This window comes from Peromyscus californicus, unplaced genomic scaffold, assembly GCF_007827085.1.
Source record: "Peromyscus californicus insignis strain IS unplaced genomic scaffold, ASM782708v3 Scaffold_22__1_contigs__length_63687245, whole genome shotgun sequence".
NCBI lineage: Eukaryota > Metazoa > Chordata > Mammalia > Rodentia > Cricetidae > Peromyscus > Peromyscus californicus.
This window is the reverse complement of record NW_026294525.1, coordinates 26,044,007-26,065,246: the sequence shown is the minus strand read 5'-3', so window position 1 is coordinate 26,065,246 and position 21,240 is coordinate 26,044,007. Positions and strand designations below refer to the sequence as shown.

Here is a 21,240-nt window from a genome sequence, read left to right as displayed (position 1 = left end):
CTCAACACAGTGATATTTATTTTAGTTTTAGCCATTCAAGTGGATAGAGAAGTGTCTCATGGTGGTTCTAATGTGCAGTTTCCTACTGAGTCATGACGCCGAGCATCGTTTTATATTTATCCACCATTTAAAAATCTTCCTCAAGTGTCCTTTCAAGGATCTCGCCCATTTTGAAAAGTAGTGTAGTGCCCATGGAGGCCAGAAGAGGGCGTCAGATCCTCCAGAACAGGAGTTAACACAAGGTTGTCAGAAGCCATGTAGGTATGGGAACCAAACCCAGATCCTCTAGAAATGAAGCCAGTGCTCTTAACCTCTGAGCCATCCCTCCAGTCCCTGTATTTCTAAATTCCTTGCACAATCAAAGATCATAAAGAGTTCCTCCTGCACTTCATAGGAGTTTAAGTTTGCCATTTAGATCGGTGGCCCATTTGATTTATTTCAGAATATGAGACATGGGTTGAAATTTAATTTATTTTACATATGGGTACCTATTTTCCCAACACCATTCCTTGTAAGGAAGCCCCCCCCCCCCCCCACTTTACGTGCAAGTTTACTGCAATCAATTGATGATATGGACTTTAGTCCACTCTGTCTGTGGACTCTTGTGGACTCCCTGATTTCATTACCAATGAAAACATTAGGCATCTAAGCCCATCAGCTTCTACCATCTTGTTCCTAGAAGCAATAGGGTATTTATTTTTGGACAAGAGAGAATTAAAATATCCCATCCATTATGTAAGTTTCTTCTCAAGTAATTCAATCTATTCACTGAATTCAACAGTCCACTCTATATTCCAATCTATGTCACTGAATAAGGGGAGAAATTAACACCACATTAAACCATGACTATTTTGTTGAATCCTATGTTTATCTCTCTCAACCCTGTCCACTTTCAATGACAATTCTCCTTTACTCAGATTATTTTAGGAAACCCCTGTGAGGTTTTCTCTGTCTTTGGCTTAAGTATTCCAAACTTGCAGGTAAGCATTTGCATGCCCTCTTCCCACATCTTATTGCTTTATCCTTTATTTATGCTTTATTTGTGATAACACAAATTAGGTGTTTGGACATCAGTCTGTAGGGATAAAGGTGAGACATTCATGGGCTCTTTGACAGAAGGATTTGACTTGAAGATGACAATTGCCTGTGGTCTTTCTCGGCCAGCTCTGCCATGCTTCTAAGTAATATCTGGCTGTTTCTGGAGAACCCTGTGCGTAAACTAATGCAAGCTTTTTGGACTGTGCAGAGGCAGGCATGGAGGTCCTTTCTCAGCTGTCTCAACTAACTGGCACGTTCTTCTCGGCCCCCACCGGAATCGCAACTGGTTCATACCAACACAGTAAGTGTGTATCTGAGAGCTGGCTGCCGTGCCCAGTAACATACGGCTGCTTCAGCATCACTGAAGGGCAAGTACTAGGAAAGCATGCCCTCTGTCTCATTTCCCCTCATCATTAAGCAGCGGCTGTACACCCTTACTTACCTTTGCCGATGTACACCCATCCTGGTCTACCTACGGCAATTGCTACTCTCTCTCTCAAGGGAACTGTCCTATAAATGTGTCCTTTCACGTCACTGAGTCATTCATTTAGAGGAGGATTTTATTTGCTGCAAATATTTTGCTTCAAGCCATCATTTACTAAAACCCTCTTTAAAGAGTTCATCAAAATTGCCCAGTTGCTGATTTAGAGAAAGAATGTGTTTTCCTAGTTTAAAAAAAAAAAGAATGGATTTGGTTTTACTTGGGAACAGAAATTGAAGCCTTAAGGAAGCCTTAGGAGCTGGAGAAGGGCTTGGCTTAGCCCCCTCACAGTAGCATGATCAAGAAGGGAAATGGATCAAAAGAGAAATTGCACTTGCGTATACACCTTCACAAAAAAGCTACTAACATTGGATAAAAACGGAACACTGGCTGACCAGAGAACCACACGGCTGTCCTGCAATGTCACTCCTCATTTTCTCATGGAAAACTCCCCTCAGCCTACCAGACAGGGCTTGGCCTGTCTTGGAAATGCTACGAACCCCGATGCTTTCATCCCCAAAGGCCTTTCGTGACTGGGGGGAGTTGGCACGAGCGGGACACTTTTAAGGGAAATGATCCCGTGTCGGGGAACAGAAAGCACATTGACTTCATAGTTCCCAGAGCTCTGAAGCAGACACGGCTGCTTCACTGTAGTTCACACAACATCAGCAAACGATGGCGCCTGAGGCTCTGTGGGGAGAGCTGCCCAGCTCAGCGCAGCAAGGCTTGCACCCTGTCGTCCGCCCTGTCCTTTTCTCTTTCGGTGGTTTCTTCTTCTTACTCTGCTTGTGAAAGAACACATTAGAGAGTGTTGTACAGGCTTGTCAGTGACAGGAGGAACAAATGGATCTTACTATCCATTCGGGTAAACAACAGCAACACCAAACCAGTGGGCCACTCCATCACGATGTAGTTGCTTTGCAAGGAGACTAACTTTCTTACCCATCCCCTATAGCCGTGTGGAATATTTTGAGTTCCCCGTAATTCGAGAGAGGCAGGAGTGGCTGCTGTGGGTTGGCCTTGAATGGCTTGGCAGGGGCGTGGGAAGTGCTGAGTAGGAAGAATTCTCACTTTTAGAATGGAGAGATACATTCTTACTTACATCCATCCACTCGGCTTCCCAAAGCACCAGGCAGCGACTTCATTTCTAATTTCAAGTAGAGCATGTCAACCTTATCTGCCATGAACAGACGGGCATTCACTGTGTCCTTTTCGAGTTTCTTATTTTACCCCCGAAAGCAGGCTGTGGCTGCTTATCTTCTCCCAAGAAGGGACACTGTGCCCAGTATAAAGACAGCTGAGTTGGTTGTACTTTAAACAAAAAGTAGAAATCCCCTGCTTCAGGTCAAGTCTTGAGCTACTTGGAGAGCTCAAGGCCAATGAGAGGCCTTGTCTCAAATAATAGGGTAGACAGCACCTGGGAAACAACCCCTGAAGTTGATGTCTGACCTCTACATCTAAGTGCACACATGTGCATTCACACACATGTACACCTGTACACATACACACACACACAAGGTACGTACATATGTATGTACATACGCATGCAGTGATCTCAAGTCTTCAATAATAAAAGTAAAAATCCTGTCAGTTCTTAGTGACTGGCTGGGGGCACAGCAGGACAGACCACCTCCTTCTAACTACTTCAGTGAGTCCAAGCTGCAGGCATGGTCCAGCTTCACAGACTCCCTGGAAGACACCTTGAAATCAGTGAGGAAGGAGCTGCATCCACTCTTCAAGAACTTGCAGAAGAGCATCAGTGGCCAGATCATAGGTAAGATCTCTGACACTTCTGCTGCAGATCAGGCCAGAGCTTATTTATTACCTGAGAAAATTCAAGACCGAGAACGGCATAAGCAAAACCCAGCTGTAACACATGCTTGGTTTTTCAAATACTCAAGAGAAAACTAGCCGTGCTCAGAATGTTGGAGCTGACTCCTGTTTTCAGGTGTCTCCATCTTATTGGTCCATACGGCAGCCCATCTGCCCTGGACAGAACTTGCTTTTGCCCAGTTAGAGAACCGTATCTTTTGCCACGATGACCTTCTAGCAGTTAAGCAACTCTTACTCATGGCGTCTATTATACAACTTGTTGTAGCTGGAAGGTTTCTCTGGTCCCACCCGGCCCCATGGTCCACAGCCACTTATAAAATAATCACCCAGAGGCTTAATATTATTTACAAACTGTATGGTCTAGGGAAGGCCTCTTGCTAGCAAGCTCTTATATCTTAAATTAACCCATTTCTATAAATCTATGTATTGCCACATGTTCCATGGCTTTACCTGCGTCCCATTACATGTTGCTCCTTGGGTGGTGTCTCCCTAGACTCTGCCTTTCTTTTTCCTGTCTTTCTCCTTTCCTGCCTGCCTCTAAGCTGCCTTGCCATAGGCCAAAGCAGCTTATTTATCAACCAATGGGAACAACATATATTTACAGCATACAGAAAGACATTTCCCAGCAATTTGTTCTACAGTTCAGTTAGTATCTAAAACACATAATTGACCCAGATGCCTCAGGCAGATAAGCCCATTTGGGTTCCCCTCCAAATATGCATATAAATTATATATTACAATTTTCTCCTCAAAAAATGAAATAAAATATGCAGCTTGGTGCTGGGTTCCATGGTCTTTTTTTTTTTTTTTTTTTTTTTTGGTTTTTCGAGACAGGGTTTCTCTGTGTAGCTTTGCGCCTTTCCTGGAACTCACTTGGTAGTCCAGGCTGGCCTCGAACTCACAGAGATCTGCCTGGCTCTGCCTCCCGAGTGCTGGGATTAAAGGCGTGCGCCACCACCGCCCGGCTTCCATGGTCTTTTAATGAGCCTGCTGGACAACACGGAATCAATTTTCCATTCCCACTCCATTCCCCTGATCAACGTACCATAATAATCTTTGTGGAATAATGTGCTCTCAACATTAAATCACAGACTAAACCAGTCCATTCTTTAAAATGAAGCACTTTGACCATCTGGGTAAATATGTCCCCCTTCATCCCTAACCATCTCTTCATATTTTAAACATTCCGTCTGACTAAGACAGTATCATTTGAACACTACAGACCCATGTCTTCCTCCCTTTCCCTCGGTGCATACAAACAGTAGCACATGTGTGTAGCACAGATATTTTGTCCATCAGTACATTTTCTACATTTTGCTTCACAAATGCCTCTTATGTGGAGATCTTCCCCTGTATTTTCCTGTATGATCACATTTAGGAAAGGCTAAACCAATATTCTTAAGTAGTTTAGAAACTGTAAACCAGCCAGGTGGTGGTGGTGCACACCTTTAATCCCAGCACTCATGAGGCAGAGGCAGGTGGATCTCTGAGTTCGAGGTCAACCTGGTCTATGTAGAGAAACCCTGTCTTGAAAAAAAACCGAAAGAAAAACAAAATTATTTATTTGGGTAGTGGTGGTACACACACCATTAATACCAGCACTTGAAAGGTAGAGACAGGAGGATCTCTGTGAGTTCAAGGCCAGCCTGGTCTATAAAGTAAGTTCTAGGACAGCCAGGGCTACACAGAGAAACCCTGTCTCAAAAAACAAACAAACAAAACACCTCCCCAAACAAAACAAAAACTATAAACCAGGAGAAATAATTCCTCCTTTTTCTCTTATAGATACTAAGATTAGATAGAAAAATGGAAAAGTAAATATTTTTTTTATGAAAGTATGTTGGCAATGAGAAGTCAATGGGAAAAGCTGTTTTCCAGTAAAAGCATGTAGATATTAAAATATTAAAATTTGATAGATACCATTGTATGCAAACTACTTTCTTTAAATTTAAAATGTTTACATTTGAACACAAGGGGAGGGGAAATGGGAGAATGTACATGGATCTAACATACAAGGTTCCATTCATAATTTCTCTTATTATTGTCTAATTCTTAGATTCCATTTCAGTGTTGGTTTTGCCACACTGAAATCGCTTCGACTCCTTTCCCGTTGTATAATAGAGCTTCTCATGGCAATCATAAAAATGTAGTTCTGTTCCTTGCATTGTTGCCCACTGAAAAACCTAACTGTGATGACTGTTTTCTTTACCATCACATGGCTTGCATGAATTAAGTACAGTGTATGTGCCTTACATTTCAGGGCAATTTATGTTTGATGCTCTGAGTATGGCCAGCATTCTCCAGAACCAAGATGCTGCACAGGCTCTGGCCGATGGACTGATGGAGTTGTCAAAAGAAGGCTCTGTAAGTGTTTTTGTTGAAGAAAGAAAACGGGACAAATTTCAGCACAAATAAATCCCTAGTTTACATTTGTTACCTTTTACCAGTTTATTGCTCTGGGACACATTTCCTCAGAGAAATTATATCAGTTTATAAAAGCAGACACAGAGAGATTCTAGACTCAAGATGTGATTTACTAAGGGTATAAAACAGGGAAGCAGGAGACCTCCTGGGTTATTTAAAGCCTATTAATTTGTGTGCTGTTTTCTGTCTTGTGCCTAATTTCAGTCAGAAGCAAGTTCTAATTTCATTCGCTCATGGCCTTATATGTTAGAAAACTTGTAGTCTACATAAACGTTATACAGTAGTATGAGCCGGGGAACCACAACACGTGAAAACAGGTACAATGTGATGATGGGCAAAGGGGGTTAGGTGAGGAAGGGTAGGAAAGAAAACCAAAAGAAAAACGGGCGAGGCAGCATTTGGGGGCTAGGGAGACTTGGCGGGTCTCAAGAAGCATTTGTATTATCATGGCGTCTCCGACAGTCTACCAGGAAAGGCAGCATACATTTCAGAAGACTATAAGAGGTTAGTTGGCCGGGGAGCTAGCATAGTGTCTTCCTTGTAAGTGTGAGGACCTGAGTTTGACCCCAGAACCTATGTGCCAGCAAGTGAGGTGTGGTGGCAGATGCCTGTAATTCAAGTGCTAGGGAGGGAGAAATAGGTGGATCCCTGGGGCTCTCTGGCCAGCCAACATTACTTACTTGGTGAGTTCCAGACCAATGAGAAAACCTCTTTAATATAAAAAGTGGACAGTGCCAAGATTGTCCTCTGGCTTACACACACACACACACACACACACACACACACACACACACACATACACACATACACACACACTGTGGTAGTTTGAATGTAATTGGCCCCTATAAGCTAATGGGGACTGGCACTATGTTGGAGGAGGTATGGCTTTGTTGGAGCAGGTATGGCCTTGCTGGCCTTATCACTGTGAGGGTGGGCTTTGAGGTCTCATATATGCTCAAGCCAGGCCCAGTATCTCAGTGTACTTCCTGTTGTCTTTGGATGAAGATGTAGAATCTTAGCTCCTTCTACAGCGCCATGTCTGCTTGCACGCTGCCATGTCCCACCATGATAATAATGGACTAAACCTCTGAACTGTAAGCCAGCCCCAATTAGTTTTCCTTTGTAAGAGTTGCCATGGTCAGGGTGTCTCTTCACAGCAATAGAAACCCTAACACACACACACACACACACACACACACACACACACACACACACACACACACGGTTAGTCCATAGGTTCCCTTTCTCACAGCCTCAAGGATAACTGTGAAGCTGAGGGAAATGAACAGACATTCGGGGGGAAGTCAGAATAAAAGAGGAAGGAGCCATGATTGGTGCATTCTCAGGGCTGTGTATGATCTTTTCAAGGACCGACTCCCTCCTCCTGTGGTGATTCTACCCTTTCCACGTGATCTCTGCACACATTCCCTCCCCTTGCTGCTGTTTGTCTGTTCTGGTTTCCCTTGGTTTTCTGGGGGCAGCACCAGATAGCTGCAGGCTTAGCTACACTGTGTGGACCTACTCTTAGTCATGGACTTCCTGCCATAGAGTCAGCTCAGGGGTACTCCAACCCGACACCCAGTGAGTCAAGGCCTTGACAAGTTTCTCTGTTGAACTGATTATGGATATTTAGTGACCCAAAGGCCTGGAAAGATCTGTAGCTGTTAAGTTTCTCCGGTCCCACCCAGCCCTGTGGTCCCACAGCTGCTTATAAAATAATCACTCAGAGGCTTAATATTAATTGCAAATTATATGGTCAGGTTTCTTGCTAGCTGGTTCTTATAACTTAACTCAACCCATTTCTATTCATTTATATGTTGCCAAGTGGCCATGGCGGACAGGTCTGCTGGTATCTTGTTGCTCCTTTGGTGGTGGGTTGTCATCTCTTCGACTCCACCCTTCTTCCTCTCGTGTTCAGTTTGAATGTACCACCTTACCTTATCCTGCCCTGCCATAGGCCAATGCAGCTTTATTTATCAACCAATCAGAGCAACACATATTCACAGCAAACAGAAAGATATCCCACAGCAAAGATCCTGCACTTTCTCTCAAACACCAATTGGCTAAACATGTTTAGTGGAAGAAAAACCATAGATGGCATAATTTTGATGAGGCTTCAACCTACAGTGTGAGAAGGAAGCAGACTCCATGGTGTGTTCACAGTGCTGCTGCCCTGCACCTCTCCAAGGCTTGCTTCCCTCCTGAGAGACCCCAAGATCCATTCTGGTCTTTTCCTCACCTAGCCAAGGGTTGTTGTAAGCCACTTTGAGTCTAAAGATCTCGAGAGATCCTTCCCCAGGAACTTGGATTGTGGAAAAAAGCTGAGCATTAAGAGTATATCTGCTAACCAGAATATGGGATGATGAGAAATTTACTAATATTAGTTGAATAACAATTACTCTGTTTTCTAGTTGTATGATTTAAGCAGAGAGCTGAAAAGTCTGCTAAAAATGTGTCCTCTCTTTTTCATGTATCCATGTATAGTGCATGTGTGGGCATTGGTGTGTGTGTGTGTTGTAGAATACTATTTTAACTGGGCAAAGATGTGTTACATTTGTTTATGCTGTGCAATATTACTTTTAATTATGTAAAGATGTATTATATTTGTTTTGGCTTGCCTGCCTAAGGCACCTGATTGGTCTAATAAAAAGCTGAACAGCCAATAACTAGGCAGAGAAAGGATAGGCAGGGCTGGCAGGAAGAGAGAATAAATTGGAGGAGAAATCTAGGCTCCAGAGGAAGGGAGGAGGAGAGAAGAAGGAGAAGAGAATGAGAGATATGCCTGGCGCCAGAAGCCAGGGAGCCGCCAGCCAGCAGACACTAGAAGCAGTGAAAGTAAGATATACAGAAAGTTTGGGCCAGGCAGTGGTGGCATACACCATAAAAATCCCAGCACTTGGGAGGCAGAGGCAGGTGAATTTCTGGGAGTTCAAGGTCAGCCTGGGCTACAAAGTGAGTTCCAGGACAGGCTCCAAAACTACACAGAGAGAAACCCTGTCTCGAAAAACAAACAAACAAACAAACAAACAAACAAGATATACCGAAAGAAAGTAAAAAGCCCCCGAGGCAAAAGGTAGATAAAGAGAATCAGGTTAATTTAAAAGAGCTAGCCAGAAAAGAGCCAAGCTAAGGCTGAGCATTCAAAACTAATAATGAGTCTCTGTGTCATGATTTGGGAGCTGCTTGGTGGCCCAAAAGAAAAAGCCTGGTACGTGTGTGTGACGTGTGACGTGTGACGTCTGTGTGTGTCTGCAGGGCAGAGGTTGGCATCAGGTGTTTCATTGATCACTTACTGCCTCATGTTTTAAGACAGGGGCACTCACTAACCCTGCAGCTCACTGATTCCGTTAGGCCGGCTGGCCAGTGAGTTCTGGGGCTCCATCTGAGCACTTACCCAGGGTTACAGGTATGTAACACCAGAGTCCAGTTTTCCTTTGGTACTGGGATCAGAACTCAGGCCCTCAAGGTCACACAGGCTCTTACCAACTGAACCCAGCCCATGCTCTCTTTTCTGTCATATATTTAATATGTCAGATGAAAGTTTTAAATAGGATTTTTTTTGGGGGGTGGGGTTCATTTCTCAGGACAAACCTCTGGAATTTTTGTCATGTTTCCTACTGAAGAAATCTAGTAAAAGGAGCGAGGAATTTGAAGGAAATGATATTCTGATAGAACATGACGTAAAAGTAACACCGGATCCATTCACGAAGGTAAAAGTTGCTGTTGTGTTTTTCCATGCCATGGTGCTTCTCTGTAAAGCGAGGCTCCTGTGGGGAAGAGATTCTCCTGAAGGATGATAGTTTTCCTGGAAAGCTTCCAGCTGCCAATTGTTTCAGGAAGATCACTGTCATGGACTATTGTTAAATAGGGTGTTTCGTGGTACTTAACATGAGTGGCGTTTCAGCCACTTCAGAGCACAGCTCCTCTGCTGACTTGAGAGCTGTGTTTTGCTGCAGGAGGGCTGCAAATTTGCATTTTGCCTCACCACTTACTCAACTGAGTCCTAACTGAGGTAACTTGAAAGAAAAAAAAAATTGCAGACTAAGATCCTTTGTGTTGTGTATGAAACTAAGTAAAACGGGGTGCACACCTTTAATCCCAACACTTGGGAGGCAGAAGCAGGTGGATCTCTGTGAGTTCGAGGCCAGCCTGGTCTATGTCTCAAGTTCCAGGCCAGCCAGGGCTGTATGATGAGACTCTGTCAAAAAAACAAAGAAAGAAGAGAATTCCTTTTTTTCCTCTTCCTCCTCTTCCTCTTCTTCATGTTCTTCTCCCTCCTCTTCGTTTTTCTGAGATAAGGTCTCCTGTATCCCAGGCTGACTTTGAACTCACCATGGAGCCGAGGAAGACCTTGAACTCTTGCTCTTCCTGCCCCTTACTTCTTGGCTTCTGGGATCACCGGTGTGTGCCACTGTGCTAGGCTTTTGAAGAGCTGAGATCAAGCCCTGGGTTTCATAAATGACAGGAGAAGACAGGCTACAGAAGACCTGCTCCTTTTTCAGTTGAGATTCAAATTTATAAAAGAAAAAAGGCTGAAGCTAATCCTTCACAAGAGAATAATTTTGCCAGTGCTTGATTCGGACCCCCCACACTCTTGGCTACACGAAATAATCAGAATTCATTGTCATTCACAGAACTGATTTATTACATGGAGAAAAAGTGGCATTACAGAACCACTTATACCCAGGGAAAAGATATTTGAGGGCTTAGGACGCTGTCACCCAATACAAAGTCCCCATCTAGACTGTTCATAGGTATAGACTTCTGAGTTGCCCCAGCAGGTGAATCACCTGCTGCTCTATTTACACAATGCTCTGAAATTCATTAGTGCATCCCTAGAGCACAGCACAGGGCAGGGCCCAGGAGACCTGCTGGACACTTCCCTTTGCTGTGTACCCTGCTAGACCACCCCAAAAGGGGCTATCTCCACACACTAGGGTTTAGTTTTTTTTTTTTTTTTTTTTTTTTGGTTTTTCGAGACAGGGTTTCTCTGTGTAGCTTTGCGCCTTTCCTGGAACTCGCTTTGGAGACCAGGATGGCCTCGAACTCACAGAGATCCGCCTGGCTCTGCCTCCCGAGTGCTGGGATTAAAGGCGTGCGCCACCACCGCCCGGCTTAGTTTTAAAACTATAGATATTTGTTTAGAAGAGCTCATAAGCCCACAGTTACAAGAATGGAAATAATGATTATCTCTCAGATGGAAGTCCTGAAGGGGCTTGTGCAATAAGGACTTGTCTATCAAATCCAGATCTCTTCTCTTCTCTGCCTGCCTGCCTGCCTGTCTAATATTCATCCATCCATCCATCCATCCATCCATCCATCCATCCATCCATCCACCCACCCATCTTAGTCATTACACTGAGTCTGAAATGTCCCCACAGGTTCTTGTTTCAAGTGTTTAGTTCCAGCGTGTGGTACCATTTAGAAGTCTTTGGGAACCTGCCTGGTGAAAGTTGGTTACTAGTGTCAGGCCCTAGAAGGTTATACCTGGTTCTGGTCCATGACATGTGGATATCACCTCCTGCTCCAGTGGCCATTGTAGGAGATGAGCCACCCTGCCTTTGCCACCACAATAGACTGAGATCCTCTGAAACTGTGAGCCACAGTAAATCCCTTCTCCATTAAGTTGCTTCTGTTGGGTGTCCTGCCACAGTGATAGGACAGTAACCAATGCAGTCACTCTTCTGTCTCCTCGGCCTCCTCATCTTGCTGTCCAAGCAGTCCTTACTCGGGGCTGCTGTGTGCCTGTGTGGCTTTCTGTAGTATTTACACTAACATTGTGCAATCTTGGAGATGAGTGACAATAATAAACGTCCCCAGATTCCTTCAAGGGTGTGCCCCCCATGACCTAATGTCCTTTGGCTAGGCCCCACCTCCCAATGGTGCTACAGGGCATCGACTAAGCCTTCAACACATGGTCTTTGAGGGACATCTGAGAACTAAGCAATAGTGGGTGGTTTTCCACGGTAGAGCACCTACCTCATCTGAGAGGTGGCAGTCTAATTCTGCAGGGTTTCAGCTGTCCTAATTTCGAGACGGCGTGAGTTTGATTCTCACTTTACATCTGCAGTTGCTTTTTCCTGCAGAGCCACTGGTGTCTCCAAGGAGTTGACAAAGTGATGGCTTCCTGGCTATAAATAACTAGTGCTGTAATTTACTTTAAAGCGAAGAGTGTTCTACTCACAGGGACATTCTAAAGTTGTTTTGTGTGTTTTCTTTTTTTTCTCAAAATTCAAAGGCTCCTCCCTCCCCAAGCCAAAAGTCTAAACATATACCAGGCTGGCATGAGACAACCATACATGGGAAGGAAGAGCAGAGAGGCCCTGGAGCAGACAGGCTTTGTAGTGGGTATGGACTGCAAACCAGGAAGAGAGCTGAGGATGGCTATTGCTCAGGGGCCACCTCCTGTGCCAAAGTTTGTGCCCGCTATAAACTGTTGCCATGACTGCTCCATGGTGTAGTTAAGGGGAAGGTTTTTATTGTAGATATGAGAGAGAGAACAGCTAGAGCAGAGCAGAGTGAGAGAGAGAGAGAGAGAGAGAGAGAGAGAGAGAGAGAGAGAGAGAGAGAGAGAATGAGAATAGCAGGGTTATAAGGAGAGTGAGTTGCCGAGGGAGGGAGCCCATGTGCTGGAGGGAGTTTAGTACCGGAGGAGGTGAGGAAAAACTAGAATGCTAGCCTGGGTTTTGAAATGTGAAACAGGCACTTGTGATACTGCAGGAGCCTGGAGGCCAGCATGTGCTTTGATATGCTAATAGGCACCACAGGTAGCCAGTTTGTCCCTTCTGATGGAGGTAACTGGAAATGACTCCTTTTCGTAGAGGAGAACCAGTTTCACAAGCTCCCGAGGAATTCTGGCTTTTATCTAACAGCCAGAAATCCTCCTATAGTTCAGGTTGAGTCCATTTCTGGATATTTGGACTGCTTTTTGGAGTTTGGGGAATTGAAGTTGTCTTTGGACCTGACAGCTGCTCTATGAAACCACACAGTAACAGAATACACTCATTTTCTCCTGGTAAAGTAAAAGGAGTCTTGGTTGAAAACTGATGTTTATAGCCAGGCCTGATGGTGCATGCCTGTAATCCTAGTATTTAGGAGGTGCTAGAAGGGTCAAGAGTTCAAGGTCAGCCTTAGCTAAAGAGCAAATCTAAAGAGGTATAGGGTACTGGGAACTCTGTCTCAAGGAAACAAGACAAGCAAATCCTCAAACAAGGGGATGTTTGTCCTCCAACCTCTTCCAGGGACAGCAGGGGATCTCCACTAAGAGTTTTAGCTTTGAGTAGTGAAAGCAGCTGTCTTCTGACAGGAACATAGGGCTATTGTTCTGTTGCTAGAGGGGACCCTGGGGTGCTGCTCAGGTAACCAGGGGACTTTTTAATTCTGATGCACTAATTTATAGACAGGCTGCAAGGTATGATAAAGAGAGAAAAAGCCATATTTAAATGTGAAAACAGACAAATCTTGGAAGAGTATGTGAACTGTTTTATGACACTTTATCATGAGTTGAAAAAGGGTGAATTTTATAAAGTGTTAGAGCCCGTTCTTTCTAGCATCTTCAAAGTGAGATAAGCCACTTCCCAGTAGCTGTGAAGGGAAAAAGCAGCATCTAGGTCAAGCCCACTGTCAGGAGTGTGGAGATGCTTTAAGCTTGAGAGGAGCCCTGAAGAGCAGGACCCCCACACTACCTTTCAGGGAAGAAGCTAGAATTTAGTTTTTAGGTATAGTAGCTCAAAGGAAGCTAAAGGCTGTTTATATTTTTAAATTTTGTACACACAAAATTGTACATGTGTGGAGACCAGAGTGGTATTTTCTATTGTTCTCTATCCATCCATCTATCCATCTATCCATCCATCCATCCATCCATCCACCCACCCATCTTTATTGAGGCAGGGTCTCTTCACTGTGCCTGGAGCTTGCTGTTCTAGAAAGATTAGCTGATCAGCAAACCCCAGTGACCTTCCTAGTTCTTCCTCCTAAGGTTAGGCTTACATGTGTACATGTGGGCACTTTTACCCACTGAACCAGCTCCTAAGCCCCTAAGTCAGTGGTTCTCAACCTTCCTAACGCTTTGACCCTTTAATATAGCTCCTCATGCTGTGGTGACTCCCAACCATGAAATTATTTCATTGCTACTTCATAACTGTAATTTTGCTATTATGAAACATGAGGTAAATATCTGGCATGCAGGATATCTGATGTGACCCCCCCAAAGGAGTTGAGAACCACTGCCCTAAAGGCTGTTATTAAAAACATAAATCTTAGTTTAAGAGAGGCACCACATTTGTCAAGCACTTAATTCATTGCCTAGGGACCCTGTGATGAGAACTGAAGGGAGATGGCTTCCCAAGGCTCGTGTGGGCAGAGTACTGAATGGGCTTTCAGGGACCACAGGACCCACCTCCAAGTAACCAAGTTCCATTTCATCTTCAGGATGACAGTTCTCAGGACACAAAGTCAAGTCCAAGCCAAAGCGACCTGAACATGGAGGTGCTGGTTAAGCTGGTAAGCCACCTATTACCAACTAGGATCTTATCAGTGTTGCCACTGACAGGGAAGTCATTATTTACCATAGTTAGTTCTTTGTTTTCTTTGGAAACATCCCTTAAAGAGAGGAACAACCAACCAACTACTTAATTGAACTGGAGGAAAAGATAGATTTTTCTTTTCCCCTGTAACTATGCTATAGACTCAGAAGTTGATTCAAAGGATGGAGATGTGACATCTGGGAGAAAACCAGTTTGTATCTGACACCATGATTTTCCATGACTAAGGACATCATTTAAAAAAAGGATACATGGGCATGAAGATTTGCAGTTTCTAATTAGCCCACTAACTTACAGGCTAACTTCAAAAGCTTACTCTCAATGTGTTTATCTAATTATTCTTTATCAGTAAAATCTTGGGAGTCAGATATGGGGTAAGAACCTGAATGATCAGAGAAACAGTGAAGAATTGACCAGTGACCTTCTCTCTTGTTCCTCTATCCAAAGAGGCTGAAATCCTAAGCCCTGCCCTACAACTTCCTGACTTTCACTGTTCTCAGTCCTCCAAAACTTCTATGGTTAATTTTGGTCAGTTAGTTGCTAGCTCCACCCTCTGATTCAAAGGAAACTTTATTGTCAGAATGTGATCAAAATATCACACAACATACTCTAGTCAATATATAGGAAGTGCTCTGCCCTGGGCTGAAGGACAGCATTTAGAGGGGGATGTCGGACATGCAGGGACTGTTCCAGCTGCCAAAATGCACAGCATGCATGTATTAGTTTGGAATATTCAACATGGCTTCACATTTGTTTACATTTCTTTTTCCAAAGACTCCAAAGATGTTAGTATCCACAGTTTTACAGATGAACATCTGAGTTAGAAAACCTAAGTGACTTTACCTAAGGTTAGACTCTCAGAGAGAAAAAATGTGTGTGAGTTCTGCAGCCTTGAGCTTGGACTTAGAGATTTTTTAGAGCTCCTTCACACCTAGGGAGGGTCCAGGGCAGGCCTTTCCCTTAGGACATGGTTTCTCACTCTCCCTACAGACCAGTTTCTAGAAATCAGCAGGGAAAGTCATCACAAACAGATGGTAGCAACTGCTACAAGCCTTCTGGCATTGGAGGTTACACGCCTGTACTACCATACCTGGATAGGATTATTATTTTTTAATTGTTTTTGGCCATGCTAGGACTTGAATCCAGAGTGTCACTCTATACAAGTGCTCTACCAGTGGGTTGTATCCTTGGCTCTTGTTTTTTCTTTTTTTTTTTTTTTGAGACCGGGGTTTGCTATATGGCCTAGTCTGGCTTTTAATTCACAATCCTCTTGCCTCATGAGAACTCCCAAGGTATGTGTACCCATGTCTTGCCTAGGATTTTTTTTTTTTTTAAGAAATTTAATTCTACTTGGAGACAGAAGAATTGTATGGAAAAGCATTTGTCCTTGGAGGTTGGGGTCTAGGATCAGAGCCTGATGGTTTAGGCTCACATGTAGTTTGCCTAGCATGTACAGGACTGAGTTCAATCCCCAGGGCCAGAAAAACAAGTCTTTTGTTTTCTAGTGATAAGTGGAAAAACAAAAAGAACACTAAAATTGTCTGATAGAACAGGTGTGTAAGGACTTTTATGCTGTTCTATTAACAGAGGGACCATAAAATCACTTTCGGATCAGAAAGGTAGGAGCTGAATGAATGTTCCTGCCACTCCCAGAGGAAGGGTGATTTTACAGGGGTATTCCCCACCCTATCTGATGTCAACCAAGACATCTTTGGCTATGTATGGGGAGGGAGGAAATAAGCTTGTGCATACAGTGGGCACTTCATGTTCTGTTCCTTATGCTATCACAGTGGATGAGAAAGAAAGGGCCGAAGACATTCAAGAGTGGGTAGGCTACCACCAGCTGTCTGTCTCAGCTCACTAAGCTGCTGGGTGGCTTCTGGATCTATACCATTGCCACCTTCCCTTAAGACGATGCCTCTTTTGGGTCTTGCCTCTTCCTCCTCTTCAGGCGTCTTGCTATGGGCCCTTGCTGAGGGCCTCAGTCACTACATTTCTCCTGAATTCCTGACGTTTTCTACAGGAGAGAAAGCTAAAGATGAACTCAGTAGAGAAACGAACCCAAGTTGTGAGGGAGCTTGTACAGAGCGAGAGACGGTATGTGCAGATGCTGGGAATCGTGAGGGATGTGTACGCCAGGCCCCTGAGGGCAGCGCTCTCCTCAAACAGAGCCATTCTGAGTGCTGCCAACACACACATCATTTTCTCTGATATTCTACGCATCTTAGATCTCAACAGGTAAACCCTAAAGATGGATTCTTTAAAATGTGGGAAGAGCACATTTTGTCTCAAAAGTCTTACCATGGCTCAGCCTTCTCTATCTTCTTGGGGACCCCATTACCTGGAAGAGCAGAGAGTCCGTCTCCTTTGCATGTCACTTGACATCTACCACTAGCAATTCGACCCCTGCCCCAGGTCACAAATGCAAGAAAGAGTTCAATGCTGAGGCATTCTGTAATTAACAGACTGCTCACACAAAAGTCCATGGGAAAGAGTCAACAACGTCTAACTGAGTAACAGGACAGGAATACAAGGAGTCAATGGGAATAGGGAACTTTTCCATTGTGGGTTTCCTATATGTATCAAGAGATTGAGAAGAACAGTGGTTTCTACCTGTGGTAGGGTTAAGTGAGCCAAGTGCTGGTCTTAGTCAATGTCTACAGATCTGGAGAGAGAGTTCCTCATCTCTCTGGGCCCAGCGCCTACCCAGTTACAAGGCTGATGAGACCTCTTTCAGTTTTCATGGCCTGGAATGGCTGAGAAGGGTCACCTTGGATCTGTAGAGTATGCGGGCTGTATGCAAGTTATGGTTGTATGCAAATTAAAGGTTAAAGGCCAAGGCCTTGAAGCTTTTGAAGGCTCCATTCTCCTCAGAGGACTGTGAGAGTGTCCACAGCTCTGGCTCTCTGAGGGTGGGACATTTAGAAGTGGTTCTATTGTAGGAAGCTGGATTCTGACAAAAAAATTAATGTAAAACATGGGATCCTGGACAGCCAACCTCCTCCCTTACTGCCCAGCTCTGTTATCCTGTCAAATTCAGACTTCTCTGTGGTAAAACACTCAATTGGTCAAAATCAAGTCCTACCACAAAACACTAGGCAGAAAAGCCTATACCAATGAATTCATTGCTTATGTTTGGAGGCTCTCACAGGTTGCTATCTCTAGATACAATCTTCTCGTGTTGTAGAGAATTTCTAGATAACCTAAGAGACAGACTACAGGAATGGAGCCCAGCCCACTGTGTGGGAGAAATATTCATAAAGTTTGGAAGGCAGTTGAACACATATACCAATTTCTTCAACAACTATCCAGTGGTTCTGAAAACCATCGAGAAGGTAAGTGGCTGTTACCTCCACGCTAACACTGTACAACTCAAAAGACTGAGGTAAATGGGGAGGGGTGCTTCTCAGCTGCTCCCTCTCAGGTCTCCTCCCATATACTTGGAGCTTCTTGAGGACAGGGACCTTGACATGGACACCAACACAGCGGTGGGCACACAGCAGAGCTCAGGAACTGATAGTTGACCTGTAGCAATCCTCATATACATTGCCAAATTTTCATGCATTCCAGCCACTTAGTGACAGGACATTGAACAAGTCGGAGCAAGATTGTGAGCTCTGAATACTCTGCGGCTGCAACGGCAGGGGAAAGGGCACACAAGGTTGGCTCAGTGGACACCTTGACCATGACTTTTGACCTTGAGGTCAAGAATCAGAGCAATGAGTGGCATCAGAAACAAACTGGTGGCAAAACCTATATAGCCATGGCCAATACTGATACCTTCTTCATTAGCACGAGGCGTGCACACAGCTGCTCAATACATTTAGCTAGTTATGGTAGCTGCCATGATTATTCCAACACTACCACATCTTGTTAAGTCCTTTAATTGTTCGCACGTATAAGTGGCCTTCTTTCTACAGTATTTGGGGGGCTTGAAATCAGCAAATCTTGGACTCAGACATTAGCAATATTGACATCTTTTAGACGTGTACACACTGAACGGAAGGACAGAGTTTCACGGGTATACTCATGGTGATAAATGAGTGCATTTAACATGGACATTAAGTATAGTGGAATACTTTTGTAGTATCACTCTGGAAAACATGACTGACAGCAGCATTAAAGGTGACTATCAGTGATTACAGAAATTAAGTAGGATTTATTGCATGGCAGACCCTTGAATGGGTGGGATTCCGTTCCCTCACTATGAGCTTCCATTCATTTTACAGATGAGAAAGTTGGGTAACTTAACAAGGTCACCTACTCAATTTATTCTAGTTATAGTCCAATCCTATCTTAATTATAAATCTCCATTTCTCTCTATTGATTAAGTTAATGGATATGGGTAGATCTGTGGCATAGTTAAAATACTGGAGTTAATGTATTAGAACACATGAATAGTACTATTGATACTTAGATTAGATGGAGATACTCCCTTCTTGCTTTGGTGTTCCATAGATCATTACTTGCTGGTGGAACACAAGGCTTTATAACTCTCTGACAGAGCAAAGATTTGACAACGTAATTCTCACCTTTTAGTGCAGAGAAATGACCCCAGCATTCCGAGCTTTCTTGAAGAGGCATGATAAGACCATTGTTACCAGAATGCTGAGGTGAGTTTCTAGGGAGAGCACAGCTGGGCACTCAAGGGCAGATTCTCCATGATCAAAAGTACTAACCAGGGCACCCTACCCTATGCCCTGTACAGCCTGCCAGAGCTGCTTCTGTACCCATCCCAGAGATTTGGAGAATATATTCACCTGCTCTATGCTCTGAGACTCCATACTCCCGCAGGACATACAGACCGTGGGGACCTGACCACTGCAATTGATCAAATCAAGAAATATGAAGACTACATAGAGCAGGTGGGTTGCCGATATTCATGTGTACCCTTCAGAATGTTTCTGTGCTCTTGTGGTGGTCTCTCTTGAAGACCCAGGATGTCCTCTTTTCCCCTTTTAAAGTTAAATCCAAAGTCCTATTTCACACATTTTGGACATAAAAGGCATCTATTCCAAGCCAAACAGGGTGAGACAATGTTTCCAGAAAACTGTACGGTCACAGTGCTCCCCGCACACTTCGTTTTAAACAGGGTCTAATGTGTCCCGGATTAGCTTGAACTTGATCACCCTGAACTTCTGATCCTCCTGTCTCCCTCATTTCTGGAGCACTGGGATTGCAGACATTCCCCAGTATTCCTAGGCAATGTACTGCTTGGACTCAACCCCAGGGCTTTGTGCATACTAGGCAAGCACTCTGTTGTAGCTGAAGCTATCCTGTTCCTGCCCAGCTCCCACGGCCCTCAGACTCAAGTATACACACAGAGACAGACTTATAGTATTTACAAACTGTATGGCCTAATGGCTCAGGCTTCTGGCTAGCTGTTCTTACACCTTAAATTAACCCATTTCTATTCATCTATACCTTGCCACGTGGCTTGTGGCTTACTGGTACTTACATCATGGCGACTGGCAGTGTCTCTCTGCCTCAGCCCTCCTGTTCCCAGAATTCTCTCTTCGTCCTGTCTATACTTCCTGACTGGCTACTGGCCAATCAGCATTTTATCAATCAATCATCCACAGCACTCTGTCACCGAGTCACAGCCCCAGTACCACCTCTTCTAGTGTGAAAGTATATAAAATTTGGATTTGTATAGATAAGAAAAGAGCCAAAATGTAAAATCTTTTGCTTCCAAAGTTTGTTTTTAAGCTATCAAGTCACTTTACTGACTCAGTAACTAAAGCAGTCATTATTCCCTATATACTGTGTAAGCACATCATACCCTGAAATGACTTTTTCTGTTATTAAAACACTGGGTCCAGAAAATTGTTATTTTTATAAAGTACCAAGCTCTTTACCAGGTGTCACAACATATTAATAAGAATGTCATGTCCTTTGTTTGCCCAATATAACCTTGTGTTCTAGATAAAGGAAAACATCAACATGAAAGAGCAGCTGTCCGATGTACAGACGATCATCTCGGGGTGCCCTGTACGTACGCTGATATTTTTGCTGCATCTCACACTCATGAGTATAACCTTGTCACTGGCAAGAAGAGACATGCAGATCCTGTGGCGGCTAAGTTTCGTGGGATGCTGTTTACTGCCAAGCACTGCAGGCTTCCATGTAACTAACATATCCGTTACCTGCATTAGACAATTCGTATGTGAGTTGGGCCCTATCCCATGGTTGGGATCTTCTTCCAAGGTTGTAAGTAGCTCCTTGTTTGGTGGTACTCTGATCAGGACTCCCTGTGAGTTGAGCACAGCATGGTCATGTGTTCTACATGATCTCTGTCTGACTGATAAAGTCCTTGGTGCAAGGTTCAGTGCACTGAAGACGTCCACACACTGGAACTTGTTAGCTATCTATCCCTCTGTAAACCTGTCTGTTCGCCTTCATCTTCTGACTCCCCTACCACCCATGGCACCCACCATACATACTCTCCATTCTTTAATAACGTACCCTCTTGCCATTGCTCTTTGAAGATACGCTTTCTTCTTTGAAACTGTCTTCCTTTCCTATTTCACTGGATAAGTGCTATTAGCCCTTTAAAAATTAGGTCAGGGGCTGTGGAGATGCCTCAGTGGGTAAGAACTCTTGCTCCAAAGGCATGCTGACTTGAGTTCAAGTCTCCAGCACTTATGTAAAACACCAGGGAGACCACAGGCAGACACCTTTAACTCTAGTGCTGAGGGAGGAGACAGAATTGCTGGGGCTAGCTGGCTGCCAGTTCAGCTCCAGGTTTCCCAAGAGACCTTGTCTGAAGGGAAGAAGACAGAGCAACAGAGCAGGACAACCGTTGTCCTTCTGCCCTTTGTGTGTGCTCACACACCACACACACACACACACACACATACACACCACACACACACACACATACACACCACACACACACACACACACACACACACACACACA

The 21,240-nt window shown here is 44.2% G+C and overlaps 1 protein-coding gene across 1 annotated transcript in view; it reads left to right on the top strand.

The window, feature by feature from the left end:
• The window catches only part of Ect2l (epithelial cell transforming 2 like), an 85,215-nt gene that overhangs the window by 53,524 nt on the left and 10,451 nt on the right, over nucleotides 1–21,240 (top strand). Inside the window, 10 exon segments of the mRNA XM_052751111.1 lie at nucleotides 1,247–1,339; nucleotides 3,111–3,293; nucleotides 5,613–5,716; nucleotides 9,361–9,486; nucleotides 14,207–14,278; nucleotides 16,343–16,557; nucleotides 17,507–17,654; nucleotides 18,859–18,932; nucleotides 19,028–19,184; nucleotides 20,245–20,310. Of these exon segments, the coding sequence (XP_052607071.1) occupies nucleotides 1,247–1,339; nucleotides 3,111–3,293; nucleotides 5,613–5,716; nucleotides 9,361–9,486; nucleotides 14,207–14,278; nucleotides 16,343–16,557; nucleotides 17,507–17,654; nucleotides 18,859–18,932; nucleotides 19,028–19,184; nucleotides 20,245–20,310 (1,238 nt within the window).